The 22,500-nt window shown below is 42.7% G+C and overlaps 1 protein-coding gene across 1 annotated transcript in view; it reads left to right on the plus strand.

Moving 5' to 3' along the window:
* The window catches only part of gmds (GDP-mannose 4,6-dehydratase), a 207,151-nt gene that overhangs the window by 73,711 nt on the left and 110,940 nt on the right, over positions 1-22,500 (plus strand). Inside the window, exons 6-7 of the mRNA XM_062424449.1 lie at positions 244-348; positions 11,694-11,821. Of these exons, the coding sequence (XP_062280433.1) occupies positions 244-348; positions 11,694-11,821 (233 nt within the window). The remainder of the gene's footprint in view (positions 1-243; positions 349-11,693; positions 11,822-22,500) is intronic.

The raw sequence follows: 22,500 nt of genomic DNA on the forward strand, positions 1-22,500 counted from the left end.
GAGTTAATAAAATCATCATGTCGCCTTCAATATCAGAGCCAGAGTGTGAACAAGTCGGCTTGTGCACAGTTACAATCAATAGGGGAGTGACTGCACATTTGAATGGACTGTTGGGTTTTTTGTGTAAAGTGATATATCTTCCTTTTTTTCTCTTCTTTGCGAATGTGCCAAAAACAACTGTCCTAATGCGTTTCTGTCTTCTTGTTTCTTGTCTCCCCGTGTCACTCTTGTCTTTCCTCTCAGGTGCCGCTAAGCTGTACGCCTACTGGATCGTGGTGAACTTCCGAGAGGCCTACAACATGTTTTCTGTCAACGGGATCCTCTTTAACCACGAGAGCCCGAGGAGAGGTGAGAGCACAGTGTGGCGAGCGTTATGCTGCCGTCTGCGTCAACGTCTGCGGTGGTCGTTTTTTGGGTGGGTTTTTTCTGACGTGGGAATTGGGTTGCTGCAGCATCTAATGATAACAGAGGAAAAGAAGATTAAATTACATGTTCAAACATTCATTTAATTTGAATGATTCATGTCTCTTATCTGTTGTTTATAATGATCAGCCAACTTGCAAAAGAGTCACTTTATTTAGAATACATGTTATTTTATACAGAATACAACTTTATAAATTCACATACAGGAACTTATACTACAATAAGGCTGTATTTTTTTAAATGAAGTAATATGGCAAATATAGCTACTACAAGGATATCAAAGGTTGGCGTTTTTAAGTAGTAAATAATGAAAAATGGCAAAATAGTTAATGTAATAAGATATACGTGAACTCAAGCCTCATTTTTAATAATGTTTATGGTCTGCATTTTTTCTGCATTAGCCATTCAGTGTATTTAGATTAAGTAATTATCTCTCTGTGTGGACCGATAGATACCCTGAGATCTGTTTTGTGTTACTCTCTGACAAAGAAGCTGCTCAAGAAGTGTTTGCTTTACTATTAAACTGCACTTATTGAAACAGCCAGTAATCTCGGATCTCAACAAATAAACCTTGACTGAAATCTTAAGGATTACAACTTTAAAGGGAAACAAATGTACATTCAATCATGAGATCAGATCCCATTCTGAAGCATTTTATGTTGAATTTTCTGTGTAAAAAACTCACATTTAGGCATCAATGATACAATTTAACATTGTACCATTCAAAAAAAACAACCAGAAATCAGCAATAGCAGTCTACATTTATATTATTGTGGTATGAAAACAAATAATTTGGCTTATTATATAATGTATTTGCTTAATAAGGAATCATATTGCAAAAAAAAAAAAAAAAAAAGTTGACATCACTCACACACGAACTCACAGTAAAGAATATATACAATTGTTGGATTGTGTAAAAGTATTCAATTACACGCTCCATGTAAAGTCATATTCATTCAACGCTGGAGCCAGGTTTCTCACAATTACTCCACACGCACACGCACACACACACACACACACACACACACACACACACACACACACACACACACACACACACACACACACACTCTGACACATAGTGAGTGGGTTGTGGTCACATTTTTAATATGTGCTCTGAGCCCTGAGGGTCGCAGGCGCTGGTTTAACCCAATTTACACGCCACTGCGACCCAAAATGAATACCACATGACTGCATCCCAAGCGCTATGCCCAGGTCAGTCGCTCAGGTGTTTATGATTTATCCCCTAATGAAGGCCCTGGCCACGACCCCAACCGAGGTCAGGGGTCAGCCAGTAAACCCTAATGGGTTACCACATATAGATAGGTGTGGGAACTGGTGTAGTTTACTGCCAGCTCAGCAAACACGGTGCGATCGCTATCGAGGGTCTTGTAATGGAGAGCGAGAGGGTTTTGTGGAGACGAGCGTGGGAGTGATTGTAGATGAAGACGGATGACGAGAAAGAAAGGGTTGGATGACAGGAGGAGGGATGGAGATAAGTAGTGCAGAAATTATTTGTTAATCACCAAAAAAAGCAAGTGTAATTATGGCGTAATCACTCAGGTCAGATATCAAAGTAAAAATGCCAAACATCAGCTGCTCCCAGTTTCTCAAATCTGAAGATCTACTTTTGTTAATTGGATATCTTTTGCTTTTTGAAGACGGCCCCTTCAGGGTTTTGGAAGCTTTGTGCTGCAACTGACAATCATAATTACAATTGGCTTATTATTTTCTTGATTAATGGTTTTATCTAATACTAAAATGTTCCTACCGCCCATGATGTCTTTTTTCTTTTGTCTGATTAAAAGCACAAAACCCAAAAGTATTCAGTTTATTATCACAAAAAAAACAAGAAACCTAGAAAATCTTCCCATTTGAGAAGCTTGAATCACTGCATGTTTGCCACTTAAGCTTAAAAAAGGCTCAACATATTAATCGTATTGTTGCAATTATCACAGTTTTTCATAGATTTAATGATTAATCAAAAATATTGGACGTATAATCATTAAGCGATGAAGAGAAGAAACATCAGATGCTGCTGTGAACAAGCAGCCCTGTGAAACTGTGAAATCAGAGATGCTTGAGTCCTTTTTCCACACATACACCCAGAATGACCTTATAAGGGTAAAGCTCGCTGCCCACCCGATAACGCGTCCTAAACCTTTTCGGCCCTCGGTCAGCTCTTTGTCATCTCTCACTCTGACTCCGCTTCTATCTTTCCATTTCCACCGCTCGCTCTCTTTCGCTCTCTCTTGTCCTCTCTCTTGCTTCATTCCATGTCTTCCTCCTCCTTTCTCCACAGTCAGCGTTTCTCCAGCAGGCCATTGGGTTTACTCCTGCCACTTCTATTCTCAGATTACGGCTGTTGTTGCTCATAAAGCAGGAACGCTGTGCTGTGATGTGGCCAGATGTCCCACGGCTGCCTTGCACAACCCAGTGTGGCGCTTGTGCTGGCTGTGTTGGCCAGTGTTTACCCAGGCCCCCAGGGCCTGCCATGACCCCGCCGCTGCCGCACAGAGGGGGCGTTTGGCTGTCCACTCCGTCACCCGCAGGAGAGCTTTAGAGGGAAGGAGTTGGTGCTTGAGCGGCAAAACACCACCAAGGCACATTTTTTCATTTTAGGGGTGTGAGGTTGTACTGTAAAGCATAGCGAGCACGAGATATGTAATTCTACCAATACATGTTCACATGACGACAGCATGTTTATATATACAGTATACAGTATGTTTAAGTTTATTGCATATCAAGGAAAACAATACATAATACAAGAAATATACATAATATATATAATATGCTTTTTTTATAGTAGGAAAAGAGAACAATAACCAAGAAAAGAGAAATGTGCAGGAGAAGCCAGTGAAATCTTGTCAGGTGGCTCTCCTATTGTGAGACATAACAATGTAAGAGTAAATAAATACATACAAATACATACAAAGGCTAAACAGTATATACAGTTATATACAGTAAATGTCTAGTTTGTTACTCCACCAGTGATGAGTATTAAAAAAAAGTAATAATAAGTTGACCTTTAGAAACTTCATAAATAAAGTTGCTGTGTTATAGTCATGGTAACATCTGCTATAGTTACTGTTGAATCTTAACAGCATGAATACACAAATCCAAGCTATTGAGCATTTTGAAATATACAGTAAGATGAATAATATATATTTAATATTCCAACATGCATATTGAAACCAGTGTTTTTATGGTGCGTGTGTTTCATTGTGAGTAAGTGCAACACAAATAGAAAATAGGGGACTATAGAAGAGAGAGTGAAACAACTGTTATGCTGTGCTGCAGTGACTAAGAAAACATGAACAGAAAAAACAAAAATTATCTTTTTTCATCACATCTGCTCCCTGCACTGGCACACTGCACTGGAAGTTTTAGCAGCTTCTTTTTAATGATACAGTTAAGTGTTTTTGGTGCTAAGAAAATGACATGGAAATGAAAAAAAAAGAAAAAGATTTGCCATTATCGTGATGTCATTGTTTATTTTTTTGTGTTTTTATTTAATTGTGATAGTAATGAAAGGAAAGCAAATAAAAGGAGAGAGAGGGAAAGAGAGAAAGATGAGGAGTGACAAATAACAAAGATCGTCAGCTTCATTGTCAGCACCTCAACCCCGAGGTGTCGGATTTATTTTTATTTTGGTGATTTTTATCTACTAACTTGAATAACAAAAAAAGCAAAAACTTCAGTCCTTTTTTTTTTTTTCACAACGGCAGCCAGAGAATTTTTCATCTCTCCTCTGCTCTCAACCACACCCTGAATATCTTTGTTCGGTGTTTTTCAGCACTGTCCCCACATGTGTTAACATATTTGTGGCAGGGAGAGATAAAGGGTTATTCATCACCTGTGTGCCTTTTTTTTTTTTTTCTTTTTTTTTCTTCCCGCCCCTAAAGCACCACTTGTACCTTTTTGGGTAATTAGTCACTAATGAGGGAGGAAGTTCATGATGTAAGGATCAGTGTGCCTGACATCACCACTCCTCCGCCTCTCTCCCACACACAGGAAAGGCTATGATGTCATTGTCCCAGGGTGCCAGTGGATGTGTGAGTCTGTGTTTGAGAAACAAATAAGATGTTTGCCTTCATGAGGGAGTTTTTCCCCCTTAACAACAAGCATACTGAGACTTGCTCTCATTGCTTCTGCCAAAGTGACTTACCAGTGGCCAATCATCGCCACGGTGCAGTGTGGCGTGGTGTGATGTGTCACATAAGACAGTCTGGTGACTTCTGGGAATAACTGGAGAGGGAAGAAAAAAAAATCTTAAAACCAGGTTTCCTCAGAGTTCCTGTCCCTCTTTAGGATTCAACAAGGACCTCTCTCTTACAGCGTCTGAGATGACTTAATCCCAGCAGGAATGCGTTTCTGGTTTCTCTTACCGTTCTCGTAAACACCTGACCGTTCAACCAATAAACAGCCGATCTACATTGTTCTGCACTGTAAGGTCGGAATCGGACAGTCGAGAAAGGAAAAATAACCCGGTTGAAATCCAGCGTGAAGAAAAGCAAACAGAAGCCCCGCATCTGCCGGCCGGTTCACACCGCGGCTAGCTCCCTTCTGGTTAGCTTAGCTGTTAGCCATAACAAACAGCCCTCACACTGACTCTGAAGAGGGGGATTAGCCTTAGCAGGGGTGCTAAATAGACTCCATATTGCTGTGACATATGAGACAGTGCAGTACTCCGCAGTCTCTTGGCAAGAGTGATCAGCAGTTAAAACCTGTGCAAATAACCAGCTCATATGTTTATTTGGTCGTTATATTCAACAAACACACAGCGCCTCAAAGTCCCCCCAAAAATCTCATTTTGACAACATGAGAGAAAACCCAAGTTTAATTTATAGTTATTAGCGGCATGTTGATCTAAGGCTCTGTAGTAAATCAGCACAGTAATATGTTATGTGTGTGTGTCCACTATTGCTACTACTGACCAGCTCCAGTTGTAGGCTAATCCCCTGGTTTATTTGGGGAAGTCCCATCCATCTCTCCACCCTGAGAGCTCTGTGGTTCACGCTTGGCAGTATAGAATAATATACTGTTATGTTAGGAGAGAAGACCGGTTAGCATTGGGGAAGTTAGAATAGCACTGCCAAAGTCAATGCTGCCCCTTCGAACACACACACACACACACACACACACATACAGCTGCTCAGCCTCTACATGCCTTGGCTTCATCTTTCTGCTTTTGTTGAGGTTGAGCCCAAAAGGTCAGATCGCATGATAGATTTGTAAAAGGATATGTTTTCCATTTATTGGAGAGGTTATTTTCAAAGGAAACCTCTAGATGGGAATTACTTGGTCACGGGGAGTCACGATGCGGGTATCTCGTAAGACAGAACTCGGCACAGAGTGGGCACTTAAATTTTTTTCCGGTCTTTCGTTTCATCGAGCGTTGACGAGAGAGAGGAGTGAGTGTAGTGCGCGCCACCTGAGTATCAGCTGAACTGTAGCCAGGTGATGCGCGGAGTGTGACGTCTCACCGTGGAGATGATGACAGAGTCCTCTCCTTTTCCCCCCCGACGCCTCCCACCACTTTAGTGTCACATGGCCAAAAAGGTGCGTCGCTCTGCCTCAGCCTACCTTGGCTTCAGACATGTCACGTGATCGCCGAAGCTTTTGCCTTCACTCATCTCCGTTGCCGTCCTCAAACCTGTGTTTGTTTTCCTCTATCCCCATGGCAACCGTGAATCCTGTTGACTCAATGTGCTCACTTTGAACAGCACCGAGGGATGAGGGCACCCTGTCCTTTAAACCTCTGCCAGACCCTTTCACAGTCCCACAGGAAGACAATCGGACCTCGAAACATTTCTGGTAGATTTCCTTGCGCTGTTCTGTCTTTTGATTTACTGTAATCTAATCTCCATGACACTGCCAGACACAATTACATCTATGTTTTCGATACTAGGGGTGAGACGCTTTGTCATCTCGGTTCTGCAATATGGAGGTGGTAGTGTCAGCATGTGAGCTCAAGAAAAACATGTATCATCTACTCCCCTCTCTTTCTCCACACCCTCCCTTTCTTTCCCCACACCTTTGCACACTGTGCCGTCCATCTATTTTGTTGCATCACGCCCAATTAAACAATAAAAGAAAAGTGACTTTCTCTTGTTTCTGTATATGCAACCCTACAGCACCATTCCAACCCTCCTTCACATCTCATTTCTTTCTTTCTGCACCCTCCCTGTCAGTTGAGTCAGCCCAGAACGAAGGCAGCAGTCTGTCAGGTGTGAATAGACGCTGTGTTGGCGAAGCCGAGCGCATGACCTCTTTTGGATGCAACGCAAATATTCTCCCTTCGTCAAGGCTCCAAAGATCAGTCATAATGTGAATTGTGCAATAACGGCGATGGCAGACACTGACAGGTCTTTGGCCTGGGTGGAATTTGGCCAACCCCCGACCCAGGGAAGATTCCTCCTGCAGAATCACTCAGTATTCCTGCAAATGACGTTTTTTTCTATAACTCAGCACAGATAAAAGGAGATGGTTAAGAGTTTTGTATGCATACATTTTGATGTACACGGTCAACCTTAATCTTACAATGTGGTGGGAGTGGAGATGGAAATTAAGAGTTGCATTTTTTCACTTGAAATCCACCACAAAACCTTTCACTCCCCTAGGCCATTGCTCAAAGACAGAGTGGGATTATGGGATCTGCAGTTCTGGTTGAATTCCAAAACAGGTGTGTAAACCCTGTGTTGAGGTAACCTAAGGGTTTCTATGACAACCCTGAAGCAATCAAAATTAAGTCTCAGCTATTTTCCTTTTTTTTTTTCTTAACCATGTTCAAAACCTGCTCAGACAAGCGCACTACAGAAATTACTCAGCTGTCTAAATATCTGGAAAATAATTGGAATGAGTGTTTGCGATCATCTTTTTTTTTTTTTTTTAACTAATGTAGGCAATCCGCAGTCATGTTTATTGGAATGCGGTTCAATAAAACAGTCTGGGTTAGCAAGCCGTCCCACATTTTTATGAAGAAAAAAAAAGAGGAGAACTTTGAAACACCCTGCAATTCACCTTGGAACAGTTTTACATGATGATGAAAAACATACACCAAATCTAAAGTTGGAAGAGGAGTCTTGGCTCAGGAAGGAAGTAAAAATGTTCTATCTATAAAATGTAACGCTGAAGATCAACTTGATAAATGTTTGACATGATTCAAGACTTTGAATATGCGCTGCTTTTCAGTTTTTCCAAAAGCTAATGTGCCATTTTCCCGGTGCCACGACCACACATTGTCTTCAAAATAAATGTTTCAGAAGAGTGATTGTGAATAAATCACACTGTGGTTGAATCTCAATCAGTAAATGTGCTCACAGACGGTCATATAAATGAGTGTGAGTCAGACATTTGGTCTGACTGTGTTAGGGTTGGGCCCGTCACACAGTTTGAGGATAAACTTCATAAGTCACCTTCCTCTAGCAGCATGGCTCTAACAACAGAATCTGTTGAGTAACCAGCGCCAGTCATGCCAAAATCCCCTCAAACCCACAGTCCCCTCCCTGACTCCCCCCAGACCCGAACCCCCAGCTGACAGTTCCCGTCCCCATCCTGTCTGGGCCCACATGGCCTGGCTCTGGATGGTAGACATCTCTGCACATTTCTCCTCACCCCTTTCCTCCACCTCCTCCTCCTTTTTTCTCCCCATACTTTAGCCCAGCTGTGCCAACGAAGCCCGTGTATTACGTTTTTCCTGTCGCTTCCCAGGCCAAAAAACGAAAAGGAATGATGGAAAAAAAAAAAAAAAAAGAGAGAAAAGAAACGGTTAAGTGAGAATGAGAGGGAGTGAGTGTCAGTTTCTGGCATGGGTTTTGCTGTCTGCTCAGTTTTCACGGCCCGTGGTTTTATTAGACTTTCCGCCGGGCCGCGGGCAAGGTGAAACGGCCACTGCTGCCCCGTTTGGGCTCGAAACCTCCTGTTAGCCCCCCTTGACTCCCCTCGCCGGCCTCCACCCCCTCATCCTGGCTGTCCTGCGGTGCCGCTGCCAGTAAAGGAAACACATTAACACCCGGGCCAGTAACAGAGCAGGCTTTGTCCACAGCCAGGCAGACCGGTCCATTAGGCCCATGCTCTGGTCCACACCGCACCAATTAGAGGAGGCAGGGAGCAGAGCCACTCCAAACAGAGGTGTGAGCTTTACAAGGAGACTACAGGTGTGCCTGGGGGGGAAATAATGTACTTTATTACTGATTGGGGGTACTGTACGACTCTGTATCCCTCTGCCACCTTTTTTAAGAGCCAACTCGGCTCTGCAGAGTTTTGACAACCCGTGTTTAACCTGCAAACCTGAGTTTCCCTTGGATGTAGGATCAAATCAAACCACTGCCTTCCAATTTAATGTAGGTACAAATCTGGGCCCTTGTTGCTCTGCCTTGTGCCATTGGGCCCTAATATAACGTTAATAATTGTATTCAACACAGATAAATCTAATAATTAGGATATTGGATTTTTTTTTTGTGTGTCTAAAATGAAAAAGAAAATATATTTCTTTGCATCATGTTACAGAGCCCCAAGGCTTCTGTTCCTCGAGCAACAGTCCAAAACCAAAATGTATTCCTTTTACAATCATATAAAGCAAATAAACTTCTGAAAAATGGAGAACGGAAGCTGCTGGATACAAAAAGTGTAAAAATGTATTTGGTCCATTCATGCAGTGCTGGCTTAGAGAGGCAAAAAAGAAGTCTTGAAATGGGTAGAGTGTAATGTTTTTAACAGATAGAAAGCAGAAAATGCGAACATTTGACTAGGCAACTTATGAAATATTTGGCTTTTTGCTTCATAAATGACTCAAAATGATTCATATACTAGGGCGTCAGTTGGCCGAGAGATTAAGACACACGCCATGCAACTGCAACACGACTGGTTTGATTCGGTTTAGGGACTTTTGTTGCATGTCATACCCCTCTCGTTCTGTACTGTTAATATCAAATAAAGGCAAAGTACCACAAAGAGCATTCAACGGTTTTGCTGTTCGTAATCTTTCACACAGATTAAAATAATAGATGCAACAGAGACAGAGAGATACTGACCTGTATTCCCCAATCTGTGTTAAGCTCCAAAAACACTGGATCTTCAACTTCCATTATGCAACTCAGTAGTCTCCTTTTGTTCGACTCGCTCTGCCTCGCCGTCTAAGAGTAGTTCCCATCATGCCTTTCAAACTGCCCTCTCTTTGTAATGCAGGCTTTAAATTAAAAAAGCATGAGATTGATCTTGGTTTTAAGAAAGCTCCTCCAGGCCCGCATAAGACATTACACAACTGTTTTCACAGGCTGAGTAGTCCTCCCCTCGCCTACTGATCTGATCTTCACGTCTAAAAATTGGTCAAATTCCCCTTTTGTAATTGTTGTCAATTAATTTTCAGTCAATTTACTAATTGCTTAATCGTTTCATCAAAAGAAAATGAGAGCGTTGGCATTTGCATGGTTGGTGAATATCCCTCCTTATGTCTCTGGGACATGAAAGCAAAGCTGACAATCACGGACGCGTTGGCAGCACATGAATAATTGCCCTGATTAACATTTGACTTCAGTTAGCAAGAGCGATGCTACCTGTCAGAACAGATGACCTGACAGGTTAAAGTACGGCCCCGGGGCCAAATGAGACGATCATGCAAAAACAGGACAGGCCTGACATCGGAGGGGGTTTCCATCCACGATTTATCTACGCTCTGTAGACACATGCTATTTCCTAATAAACGTGTCAATAATATTGATTCACAGAATTAGGAATAATAAATCGCTTAAATCTTTGAACTTTATATACTTTTATCCAATTTTATTGCAGTGTTTATAGTATTATCTAGACAGGACTGCATAGAATCAAACTTAAACTTGATTAAAATCCAGCTCAACATGCCGAAAAAGCAGCGATGACATGGGGGCCATGTGACCCCGCTACCAACACACAACATGCTGTATTTTCTCAAATAAGCGTGTCTAACCTTCTCTGGTCTGTTTTTGCTCAGCCTGCCCAGGGCTGTCGCTCTCCTATGAAATAATTACTACAAATTTGGTGCATTCGCATGATTGGGTTCATGGGATTTTCCTGTGTCTAAATGGAGGCTCTGCTCCATGTCAGGGCAACAGTGATACAGTGTCGAGACAGAGCCACGCTATTATGGCTGGGATGGACGCAGAGGAAAAAGGCAACATTCATCTAAGACATGATGAGTTTAAGAAGAAAAAAAACAGTATTTAAGAACTCTTAAGAGGTCTCAAAGAGGTTCATGCAAGGTTGTGGGAGATTTATGCACAGTAGGGATGTTATGTGGGCTAAAAATAACCAAGTCTTTGATGCAAGCTGCAAGCTCTGCTTTGAAATTATATTTTCACATATCCCTATCTGCCATTTCAGCTTTTGAACACAAGACAGAAGAGCCAAGCCAGAGTTAAGTCCCTCAAACTCTAATAAGCTGTTTCAACTAAGATGGTGGCGTTATTAGACATGACACCCTGATATTTAGCGTTGATTTCCATCCGTATAATACTCTGTTTGGGTTGGGAGGATTGGAGCATTTATTCGCAGGCTCTCCAAAGCATCTTTTCCCCCCGCAGCAGCAACAGAGAACATGATACCGACCCTGAATGTGCCGCCAAAAAACACCCAAAACTTCTTTAACCCCACTCTAACAGCCCAGAAATAGTCATTAGGAGCTCATTTGTTTTCCCGCAGATAATATCGCCACGTGTGTCAGCTCAGAAATGAAGAGCACCGCAAGGCAATTTGGACTGGACGCTGCACCGGAGCAGAGCCGGGGTGGTCCTGTTTGGTTGTCATTTTACTTTGGAACTTCCCCGTTGCTTTTTCAGTGTTGATAGACTGATGCTCTGAGATTTGTCTTGGAACCGAGCCCGGATTTGACACCGAACCAGTGATTTAGAGGAGAAAATGAGAGAGAGAGGGATTTCTAAAAGGATCTAGCGGCTGTAACGTGAGGTGGTAAAGAATTGATTTGGGTGTCTTTTTGTTTTAGATTTTGCTTTGGCTTAAAAAAGCAATTGGAGAAGTTGTGGAGGTTTGGAAGGCCTCTCTCTCTGTGTGTGTGTGTGGTGTTGGGGTGTTCTGTAGAAAAGTTTGGTAGGGATCTCTCTCTCTCAATCTCAAATAAAAAGGCCTCGATTTCATTTCTATGCTCCTTGTTTCTCTGTTTCTCACTGTTTGTGTGTGTTGGACCAAGTTGAACCTCTAACATTTATATTCCGTGTAAACTGTAATTGAATTCAGAAGATGCCAACAAAGCATTTTTAATGTATGTGTTTCAGGTTCAAACTTTGTGACTCGTAAGATCAGCCGTTCTGTGGCGAAGATTCACCTGGGCCAACTGGAGAGCTTCAGTCTGGGCAACCTGGACTCCAAGAGGGACTGGGGCCACGCCAAAGACTATGTGGAGGTAAAACACACTCGACCATAACAGGAGAAATACACACAAACTCTGCGTGCACTGCTTGAGAGTTGAACAGGGTTCAGATGTGCACATAGCATTAACCAGGCTTGTTTTCCCAGATCATTTGAGGCCGCAATATGCGATCTGCATGAAGCCTCCTATGATTCCTTGCCAAAAGAGAAACGGAGATAGAGAAAGAGGGGGGGAGCGGGAGGAGAGGGAGAGGGCCACATGCTGTGAGGCCACAGACTGCACTCTGGTTTCCCACAACTCACCCATGTCCCAGATCCCTACAGGCCCCCATCACCATTCCCCGAACGCCCGCAGAAGAAAGAGAGATATTAAGGGAATGCCGTGTCCTGGGGACGATGACAGAAATACGGTGTTTTTGTTCATGTAATGGTGCCAGCAGCCAGCAGAGAGAGGAGTGGGGAGATGAAACGAACAGTGGGGTCGCCACATCCAGGAGCAGACAGAGCTCAGTGTTTCTAAAAAAGTGTGTGTTTCTTACCCCCCCATGCATGTGTGCGTAAGGAAGCGCACATTCCTATGAGTGTGTCGAAGTGTGTGATAGGTTAAGGTTGGAACACGTATGTGTGTGTGTGTGGGGCTGCGGAGATGAAAGGCTCCACAGGTTGCCATGTCTGACAGCAGACCCCTCACGGCGGGCCATGTTATTATTAGGAGGTGATGGTGGCGGAGGTGGCGGGGGGGCGTTCTTTGAGATGGGAGCGGAGGGTGAGGAGGTTACGGGAGGGAAGCTCGGTTAAACAGCGGAGGGTCACTGCGTCAGAGCCGGGCGGTAGAAGGGTTGCGGCTCACGCTGTTAAGGCGGGGCACGGAGGCGTTGATGGCGTCAGCAAAAAACTCTGTCACTGTCTTATACGGGAAGACTCTCGATCAGTCATATCCGATCATAACCACACTGAATAATTTATGCCTCCTGTGGTTTTAAGTCTGTGAGCTGGTATTGCTTAAATGGGAGCAAAGAAGGTCAGTTTTAAAAATATGTTTTTCTAAGCGTTTTATGCTTCTAGAAGGCGAAGTAGAAAGATAACAGGAAATGAGGGGCAGAGATCTCCAACAAAAGCCTGCGGGCGGTCTCGAATGGGTGACAATGCGGTCTATGGTTGGCGTCTTAACCCCTTAGCCGCGGTGGCGCCCCCGAATTCACTGTTTTCGACACAGAATCTGTTTGTGCGATGTTATGTCCCCATCAACAGATTCAGGACTAATACAATAAACATTGGTTTATATAATAATGTGTCGATGTGGTTTTGGAAGTAAATGTCCTATTTATTTTTCTCAGACAGATGTGGGGTGACAGGCATGCGTTAAAAGGAAACACAGAGCCAATTTTAGAGACACAATTGCATACAAAAGCCAGTGGAAAAAAACGCCAGTGTGCATGAACAGACTCAGATTTGCTCTAGGCGGAGCTCATTGCGGTGAGTTGACAATGTTTTAACGTTAGCGGACAACTTGTGCTTATATTACGTCCCTGTGTGACTCAACGACATGAACGTATGGAGATGAGTGTGGAGAGAAATGAAAGAGAGGGGTTGATTTACACGTTTTTGAAATAAGTCTGAGCTGTCCCACAAACACGTACACAAACACACTTCATGCATACACGCGGTCGACGATTCCTCTGTTGCTAGTTAGCTACAGCTAACATCTGCACAATCAGTGCATTCGCAGTTCGTGGTAAACAAACACAGATTGAACAAACACTCAAGCAGTCCAAGACGCTGAAATAAAGCAAGTCAAAAAGGTGGGATGAAAGCCATGTATGACTCCAAGCAGCACTGCTGTAAGAAGTTCAGTTTCTGTGTAACTATCTTGAACCAATAGAGTGAGCTTTCTAAAAACCTGCTGGTAATAGATTCAACAAATTAAATCTTTCTATTTTGGGTTCTGGATTTAATTTGAATGGTCCCGATTACAGCTGACCTGCTCTGACTTAAGCTCATGAGAACTTGTAGTACTTGCAGCAATGCCACCTACCAAACTCATGGAAAAAATGTGATTTCCCAAAAAACCACTGTAAGTTGGAATATAATATGATTGTCAGACTATATCAGGAAAGTATTGTTGTACAGTATGTGCAGCTCCATGCAGCTGGATTTGCATGTGTGTGTGCGTCTAGTGCCTGTCCAGGGCACCCTGCCTTGAGACGCTCCAGGTTTCCTGTGGGAACCGCCGACATTCCAGCTCTGGTGAATCAGGCACCTCCTCGCTGCGCGTCTCCAGTTTCGGAAAGCAAGCTTTCGGGAAGCCAAACAGAAGCTCGAGGTGCTGAGGGGAACTGAGGTGGAGGAGAGGAGGGAGGTGAGGGTGAGGGTGAGGATGAGGGTGAGGGTGGGGTGGGGGACACAGACGCGTGTTTGTGGGACGTTTGTACATTATGCATAAATGAACCATCTCTCCTTCTGAAAGTTCACTCCGCCCTGCAGACCATCAAAGGCAACGACTGTCATCATGACCCCCCCTCCCCTTTTCCCTTTTCTCTGCACTCTCTCTGTCTCGCTTTGAAATATTCATCCAGCCGGCGTCGACAGCGTGTTGCCATGGCGAAGCCAAACAACTGGCAATTTGTAAACAGAACCATGTGTGTCTGCTTTAGGCTGACAACTGCTTTTCCTCCCTCTCTCCTTCTCCCTCTCCTCACCCCACCCAGGACAGGGAAATTGCTTGTAATTGGCTGTGGATGGATTGCGGGTGGCAGGAGGGGCGTGCTGTGTGTCTGCCCTAACGACGTCTGAAGGCGTGCGGCTGGCTGGGCATCGTCTCAGCCGGGTATCAGGTGTCCGTCGCAGGCAGGCAGACAGACCTGGAGCTGCACAGATACTCTCAATGGAGCCCTTTATTATTATTATTATGGTATTATGGAATAGATAAACGCTTTAGTATAAAATCAGAAGATAAAATATTTAAATCCTCCTGACCTCATTTTCCCCAAAGGGGTTAAGCTTTTAAGATTTTCAGTATTTGAAATACTTAGCCAGCTTTTTTTTTTGAGTGTGGTTTTCTAGGATCAGCAATACAGAACAACTTTTTGAATCGGAGCTCGCAAATGAAAAAAGGAAACCCACAACAATCACTCACTAAAGCTTCTATCTGAATGCATAAAAGATGTAAGAGTCGGCCATCTTTTACTTAAGGACTGCCCTCCTTCCTCTCCTCTCAGCCTGTGCCCCCACCCTGAGTTGGCCCATGGTGGGTACAGCTGTTTAACCCCCCCTCCGCCCCCCCACACAACCTCCAGAGCTCCACCTCTTCTGGATGCAGAGAGCCATTTCCTGTGCAGAGAAGAGAAGCTGGCTGGGGAAGGAGCAGGAGCAGAAGTTGGCCTGGTGGTTTTGGCCTACTCCTCTCTCTCTCTCTCTCTCTCTCTCTCTCTCTCTCTCTCTCTCTCTCTCTCTCTCTCTCTCTCTCTCTCTCTCTCTCTCTCTCTCTCTCTCTCTCTCTCTCTCTCTCTCTCTCTCTCTCTCTCTCTCTCTCTCTCTCTCTCTCTCTCTCTCTCTCTCTCTCTCTCTCTGTCTCTGTCTCCCTCAGGCTCCATCCTGCCTCGCTTTCTCTCCGTCTTTTTGTCTCTTCACTCTCCCATCTTGTGCTTTTTTTTTTTTATTCTTCACATCGCTCCTGCTTCTTAACCTTTTACCATTTGGTGTTTTGTACTCTGAACTGAAAAGCTGCGTCACCAATCCAGCGCTCTCTCTCCCTCTCGTCCCCTCTTGCTCTTAGTTACCACCCAGTTACCAGATATTTCCCTCTGACATCTAATAACTGGCTCTTAATTTTCCCCTGACTGGAACTGGCGTTGGTGTTTTCTCACTGCAGAAGCGGAGTGGAGTGGAGTGGAGTGGAGTGGGGGGAAACTGTTGCCAGATGAGATGTGGCTGACCCGCTGACACACACAGTCCAGACAAACCCTCCTCCTCCTCCTCCTCCTCCTCCCTCACTCGCTCTCTTGTCTTGTTCGCATATTTATTCTCTAAATATAATCACCTGTGAAATTCTCGGTCTTCGGTGTTGAGGTGTTTCCTTGCAGCCCCTTTCAGGGTAGTGTGTGTGTGTGTGTGGTTGCCCCTGTGTGTGGTTGCCCCTGTGTGGTGGTAACTGTCTGATTCCTGGCATTGTGTGGAGGCGGTGTGGTGACAGGACGGGCCCTGATGGTGTCATTTTTCACCTCCTTTATTTTTCTTATCCCCCTTCTTTTTTTTCCCTCTCTCTGCCGCAGCTGCCTCTCTGTGCAGTAATGGTTACAGATGAGGCTAATTAGCCAATCACAGCGCAGATCAGGGCCAATCACAGATGATTGATGAGAGTGGTGGGCCATTCATCACATTGTTTTTGGCCTGGGAGGTGACATCGGGGGCAGGCTTGGGGAACTTGGTACAGTAACTTGACATTTACGTCTTCATTTTAAACTTTCAGCTGAGGCGCAACACACATGAAAAATGGCCTGTAATAAATATGATATGTATTTTTTAAGATGTTAGGACAGGCTGTGAAATTGCTGACGGACACTGAATGTTTGGCCGTGGAGGTCTGACGTAAGAAGCGTCAATCATGGTTATTTTTAAACGCTTCAACACCAAAGTACAAGAACCAACTATGTGTTTTTCTTAAAGCACCCTTGGATATATCATCAAATAATAAATATCCAGGAAGGTATAAAGGTAGAAATATTGATAGATTTTGTCACTCTGGCTTCTTCCTGAGCTGCTGACTGACATACTGGCAGCTTTATGAAAAACCTGTTGCACTTAAAGGCCATAAAGGCTCAACAGTGCACTTTATCACATCATAGAGGGTGCTGTCCCCTTGCTGCATGTGCACTCTGTCGTATTGTGTGTGTGTGTGTGTGTGTGTGTGTTATATGCATGCCTGTGTCTTTACAGCAATGATTCAGGCAGCTTATAAATACCTTTGCCTGCTCTGTAAGGTTTTAATAAACACAGCTGGAGTGGTAAAGAGCTAAAATGGGAGCTAATAGGGCAGAGGAGAGGGAGCGTTAGGTTTCATCACCCAAACCTCCTGACTACAACTATGACTCCACCGCCCCTGACCCCTACTGCCCTAACACACCCGCCCTGGCATATTCATAATGTCATCTCTGGAGATTTGTGTGTGTGTGTGTGTGTGTGTGGGGAAGCTCTGCAGGGGGTTAGGCCCAGTGTAGATCATTTAGTCAGAGAGAGGGACTGTGACAGAAGCTACTGTCATGTTGATTTGGGATCCCACACAAGCAGGATGAGTAAACGACAGCAGCTGCGTGCATGCACAGATGTAAGTGTGTGTGTGTGTGTGTGTGTCTGTGTGTGTGTGTTTCGGGGCGTTAATTACAGGTGAAATTCGACCCATGGCCTTAGCAGCAGCTCAATAAACTGGGTTTGCCCCCCTGTGGCTCAGAGCAATAAAACCTCACTGAACCTCCAGCAACCTTTCTTACATGGTATGGACACACACACACACACACACACACACACACACACACACACACACACGAGCACACACACACGAGCACACACACACACGAGCACACACACACTTATTTAAAGAACATGTACATTGACTGAACATAACAAAACATTTCATGCCTTTTAACTGCGATATGCTATCTGATCCCAGGTCTGAAGAGCTTAATTGGTTCACGGAGCCTCGTTTAGAGCGGCTCAACCATCGACTTCACTTACATTGACTGGTTCTCAAGGGGTACGAGCTGTAACAGTATTGACTCTTTATCTTTATTTATGTCCTAGTTATGAAATCCTTAAAGTTTATAGATTTTTATAGAGAAATACCAGGCATGGGGTGTTATGCTCCTGCATTCCAGCAGTTGTCATTTTCTGCTTTAAAGCCTAAACGTTCCTCTTGCAACAAGTACTTTTAATACAGGCTGCAAAAAGGATAGTTTAAAGTCATAATTTCATTAAATCTCATGTATTCTTATAATATATATTCATTTTCGAGCAACCTGTCTTCAGTTTCATTGCTAATATCAAGTCTTATTTTACTAGTTGTGAGGTCAGATAGTGCTTTTATATTTTAATGGTATTTTCAAGAAATCGTATAAAGTCATTTTTGGTTACCTTGTTAGATGATTTAATTTGTTTGATACAAGCTAATTTAATAATATAGATCATTTTCATGTTTATGCAGTAAGACCATTTTTTTGGACTGGCATCATTGATTTTTATTGATATTTATTTATAAACATGATTCTTTTGTGCAAGATTTAGATATTTAAGCTATGTGGATAGACAACTCTGAATAAAAGACTGTCCAATGCTTTTGTTAAGTGGTTGATTAAGGGGTTAAATTAGTAAATGAAATTAAGTGATTGTGTGTTAAGGCTGTTGAAATAAACTGTTGTTAATAAAAACATTGCACATACAGGTAGATATAAGAAAATTGCACTTTGATAAACACCGAAAGAAAACCCGTAGGAGGTGACACATGACGATAAGAATAATTCATTGATTTAGAGGCTTAAAACAGATTTTTTGAGGGAGGGTATCTTGCCTCATCGCTGTCCAAATCCTAAATCATCCAGCATGGGTTGAGTGTTTACTGTGGCACGGTACCAGCGGGACAGAGAAAGAGGTTCAGAGACACGAAACGCTACATATTCACAGTTGTAGATAATTTAGAAGTGAGGGAAGATAACTGGAGAAAGATTGTGTAAAACTTGACTCCCTCTCGCTGCTCTAACAATAGAAGAGCAGATAACAGTCGGATCTATGACCGAATGGGTTCTAGGGTTACTGCTTTTTTGTGAAGGGGGCCGCAGTGGGGTTACATTAAGTGTTCGTTGTGTGTATCAACGTGTATGAGCTCAGATTTTAAGCTGGAACTTCTGTTGCAAGTTTCTGCTTCTTTTAAAAACAGAAACTTGACTCATGAGGTGTCCTCATTTCTCAGGGTGAGATTCAGGGGTTTTCATATTTTCTTTTTCGCTCATCCTGTTCTGTTCACTTCTCTCTGACCTCTCTCTTCTGTCCCTCCAGTCTGTCAGTGTTTGGCTGTATTGTGCAGCTGAGCGTGATTGGCTGGAAAAAGTTGGGTCATGGCTGTGATTGGCAGAGACACAGCTGGTGAAGAGAATGACAGGAAGGGTCGATGTCTTTACTACGAACAAATCAATATTATAAAGTTACAGTTTTTAGGTGTGTCCTTGTAATTTATCAAGCAATAAACCAATCAATCAATCAATCTATAAATCAGTCAAACTTTATTTATATAGCACAATCCAAACAAATCCAATGCAATTAAAAAGTGCTTAACAAGTGATTCACAAAACATAAGGTGTTAAAAATGTAAAAATGTGTTAATTAAACAAGAAAACAATAAAAAAAAAGATGAGTAGTTAAGGTAATAAAAGATAAATAATAAAAGATAATGGAAGCAGAAAAAAATAGTGAAGATCATCACAAAATAAATAGATTAATTAAACAAGTAAACAAAAAAAATATGGGTAGTTACTTAGAAATACTTACTTATGTGCAATACATTAACTTCCTCACTCATCTTTTTAACATTATTTTCTCTTTTATCTGTGTTTTTATCTGTAATGCACTCACACTTTCTTTGTATAGTGACTATACAATGACAATAAGGACTTATCTCTTAGTGAAGATAATAAAAGATAATAGAAGCAGAATAAATACATTTGTGAAATTCATCACCAAATAAATAGATTAAAACAGTCACATGTTAATAAAATAAAATAAATCATAATGATTTAATAGTCAAATATGGTGAAAACAAACTAGAATAAAATAGATAATAAAGATGATGAATAATATTACCATGCAATCTAAAAACCAATACATAAGAGTAAAAGCCTTATTTAATAGATGGGTTTTTAGTATTTTCAGCTTCTCTCAGATCAGAACAGTAAATGAGTTTCTGTTAATGGGAACTTTAAGCAGGTTACATATACTGTTGGCAGTGATGTGTCAAGTCGAGTTGATTGGTTTTATAGTATGATCACGGGTGTGTAGGGTCCGTCGTCATGGTGAAATACACTGCAGTATGTTGTGGGCGAGCACCTGAGAGCCCCTGTGGTTGGGGTGTAGTTCATCGCGCTTAATGAACGCAGGGCGGGCCCCAAGAAAAGATCAGAGTTGTCTATAAAAGTGACCTTAAATTTGACATATGCAGGTTTTTAGCCATAAATTCAAGCAGAACAGACGACAGAATTTCTCTATGTCTCTTTTGTGAGTCGCTAGGAGTGCTGAAATTGCAATGTTTTTCCAGTCGGTTTACGGGTGGCGAGAAAAAAAAGTTTTAAAATTTTCCTTTAAAGTTTTGGACTCGTGCTGAGAAGCGTCACCGCTGCCAATGTGTGCCACCGCAGCGCTCATATTAGCGTGTTTTTTCAAGCACGACTGGAAGCCGTGTGTTGAGGTCCAACACACGCCTTCTGGGGGGAAACAGTGGACTGCTGCAGCGGTTCTGTGGGAGAGGGAAGCAAAAAGCCCCCAAACATGATAAAATCACAGATCACCACAGTGGAAGCAAGCGTTGGTGGAGGGGTGGGTGCAGTAAAGAGATGGTGGTTGGGGTATGAATCCAGGCTCAACGCTGTACAATGGTTTTCCAGCCTCAGCTCTGGATGAGATGGAGGATTTCCCTCTATCTTCCAACATCTACCACCCACCCATTTATTCTCATGTTCCCTCAGGCGTAATGAGGAGCAGGAGCCACGATGAGCGTCCCAAAGCAGCTGCCACGTCGGCGGTCATCGGTGCTTCCTCGGCTTCGGTGTTTCCAGACATGGCTCTCGAACCGGGAGAGCAAGGAGCGCCGAGTTTCGTGTTAACCGTGCCAGATGTCGCAATAACCGCAATATTGCAACACTGCGCAATAAACGAGCCAACCGCTGTGGATGGCAGGCGACCGCCACGACCGCGCTATGTTCATGTATCTTATTTTTGAGGCTAAACATATCTTGTCTTACATTTCAGTGTGTGTGTGTGTGTATTGAATGTTTGGTGGCTCTCCCAATTTGGTTCGTCTCCAAACATGCCTCAAAGAACTATCAAAAAACAGATCTTGGAGGCACCATGAATGGTTCTTTATAGGAACCGATTTCAAGAAAGTTCTTTGTTGACAATAACTGGTTCATGTAAGAACCTCTTTTAAATGGTTCTTATGTCATTTCTCTAAATAAATGGTTCTTTGAGCTTCAGTTTCCTGCTACAACACGATTTAAAGTGTTTACCTTGTTCGTTAGTTACTTCTGCTCCATTCAGCTGACGTGTAATCCGACTAACAAACCTTTATTTTAACACATACACAAAAGAAAATGGCATTAAAAACCGTTGATGACTCCATACTACGCTGTTCAGCCATCCTAAATCACCACAGGAGAAATTGCACATTTGACAGAGTTTCATGTGCAAATCAATCAGCTCATCTCTTGCCGTTCTTTTATTTTACACTATAAACATACTTGCATGTTAACATGTGAGAATGCTAATGTTAGCAGTTAGCTCAAAGCACTGCTGTGCATTAGTAAAGCGTCACACAGCTGTGGGCTCTTTGTCTTTTAGTCTTTAGTTCATACTGAATATTCTGAAATCTGAGAATTTTCATTTGAACATAATACCAGCAAATCTTTTTGTTTGGCTGTTTAATATTTAGTGTATTTTTTGCCATCTGGTTGTGGCTGTTTGAATTCTGAATCCTACCTTTAGACTTTTCCCACTCCCTGAAATGAAGCAAGTTATACCCATTATCCCCCTTTTTTTTTTTTTTACAGGAGCAGGCAATGAGAATTATTACAGTTGACACAAATAATCACTTTATTTTCCTGCTTCAAGGCTGTTTCACTCAATAAAAATTTAAAAGTCAAGTGCCTACAAAAATAATGTACCAAAATCATCTTTTCTCCTCCAGTTTGAGAATGACTTTTGGAAGTTGTCATGCAATTTCATGTCAGATTTAATACATTTTTATAGCGGCATTGATTGTGAGAACTGAACATTTTTAAATAATTGGACCTAAGGCTTAATGACACATGCAGCACGTATGCCAATGACCATTTTTCATCTGAAATAGTAGAAAACACCCAAGTAGTGCTTGTCTTCGCCTTTTAGGACAAACTAGAACAAACTCATACCAGCTGTGACTGTTCTGGTATGAGGATTGTCCTTTTTTAAAAGAAGAGAGAAGTTGAAAGTCATTTTCACGTTGGAAAGATCTTTTTAGATGTATGAGAACCTCTACTTTCCAGTATGAGCCTTTCATTGTCTATTTTATGGCCTTAGATATTAGAAATATATCTATAATAATGGAAATAAGAGAAACAAGCATGCCACTGAGCTTTTAATGGCACTCCAACATATACAGTATTGTTTTTCCAAGTTTGCATCGAGGTTCGTGTGTGTGCGTGTGTGTGTCTGTGTGTGTGTGTGTGTGTGTGTGTGTGTGTGTATGTGTGTGCATGTGTGTGTGTGTGTGAATGCGCCCTGCAACAGCTGGCTGTCTCTCTCAGACTGACAGGCCTAAGCTCTCCCCTGCTGGGTTGAGGATGAAAGCAGATGCTCTCCTCCTTCTTCTCCCACTCTGTTTTTCTCTCCTTTCTCCTCGCCGCCTTGTGTAACCAGAATCCTCAGCTTTCATATGGAGCCTGCAGGATAGTTTGCACCTCGGAGCCTCGTAGAAAGCAG

The sequence above is a fragment of the Scomber scombrus genome, chromosome 8 (genome assembly GCF_963691925.1).
Source record: "Scomber scombrus chromosome 8, fScoSco1.1, whole genome shotgun sequence".
NCBI lineage: Eukaryota > Metazoa > Chordata > Actinopteri > Scombriformes > Scombridae > Scomber > Scomber scombrus.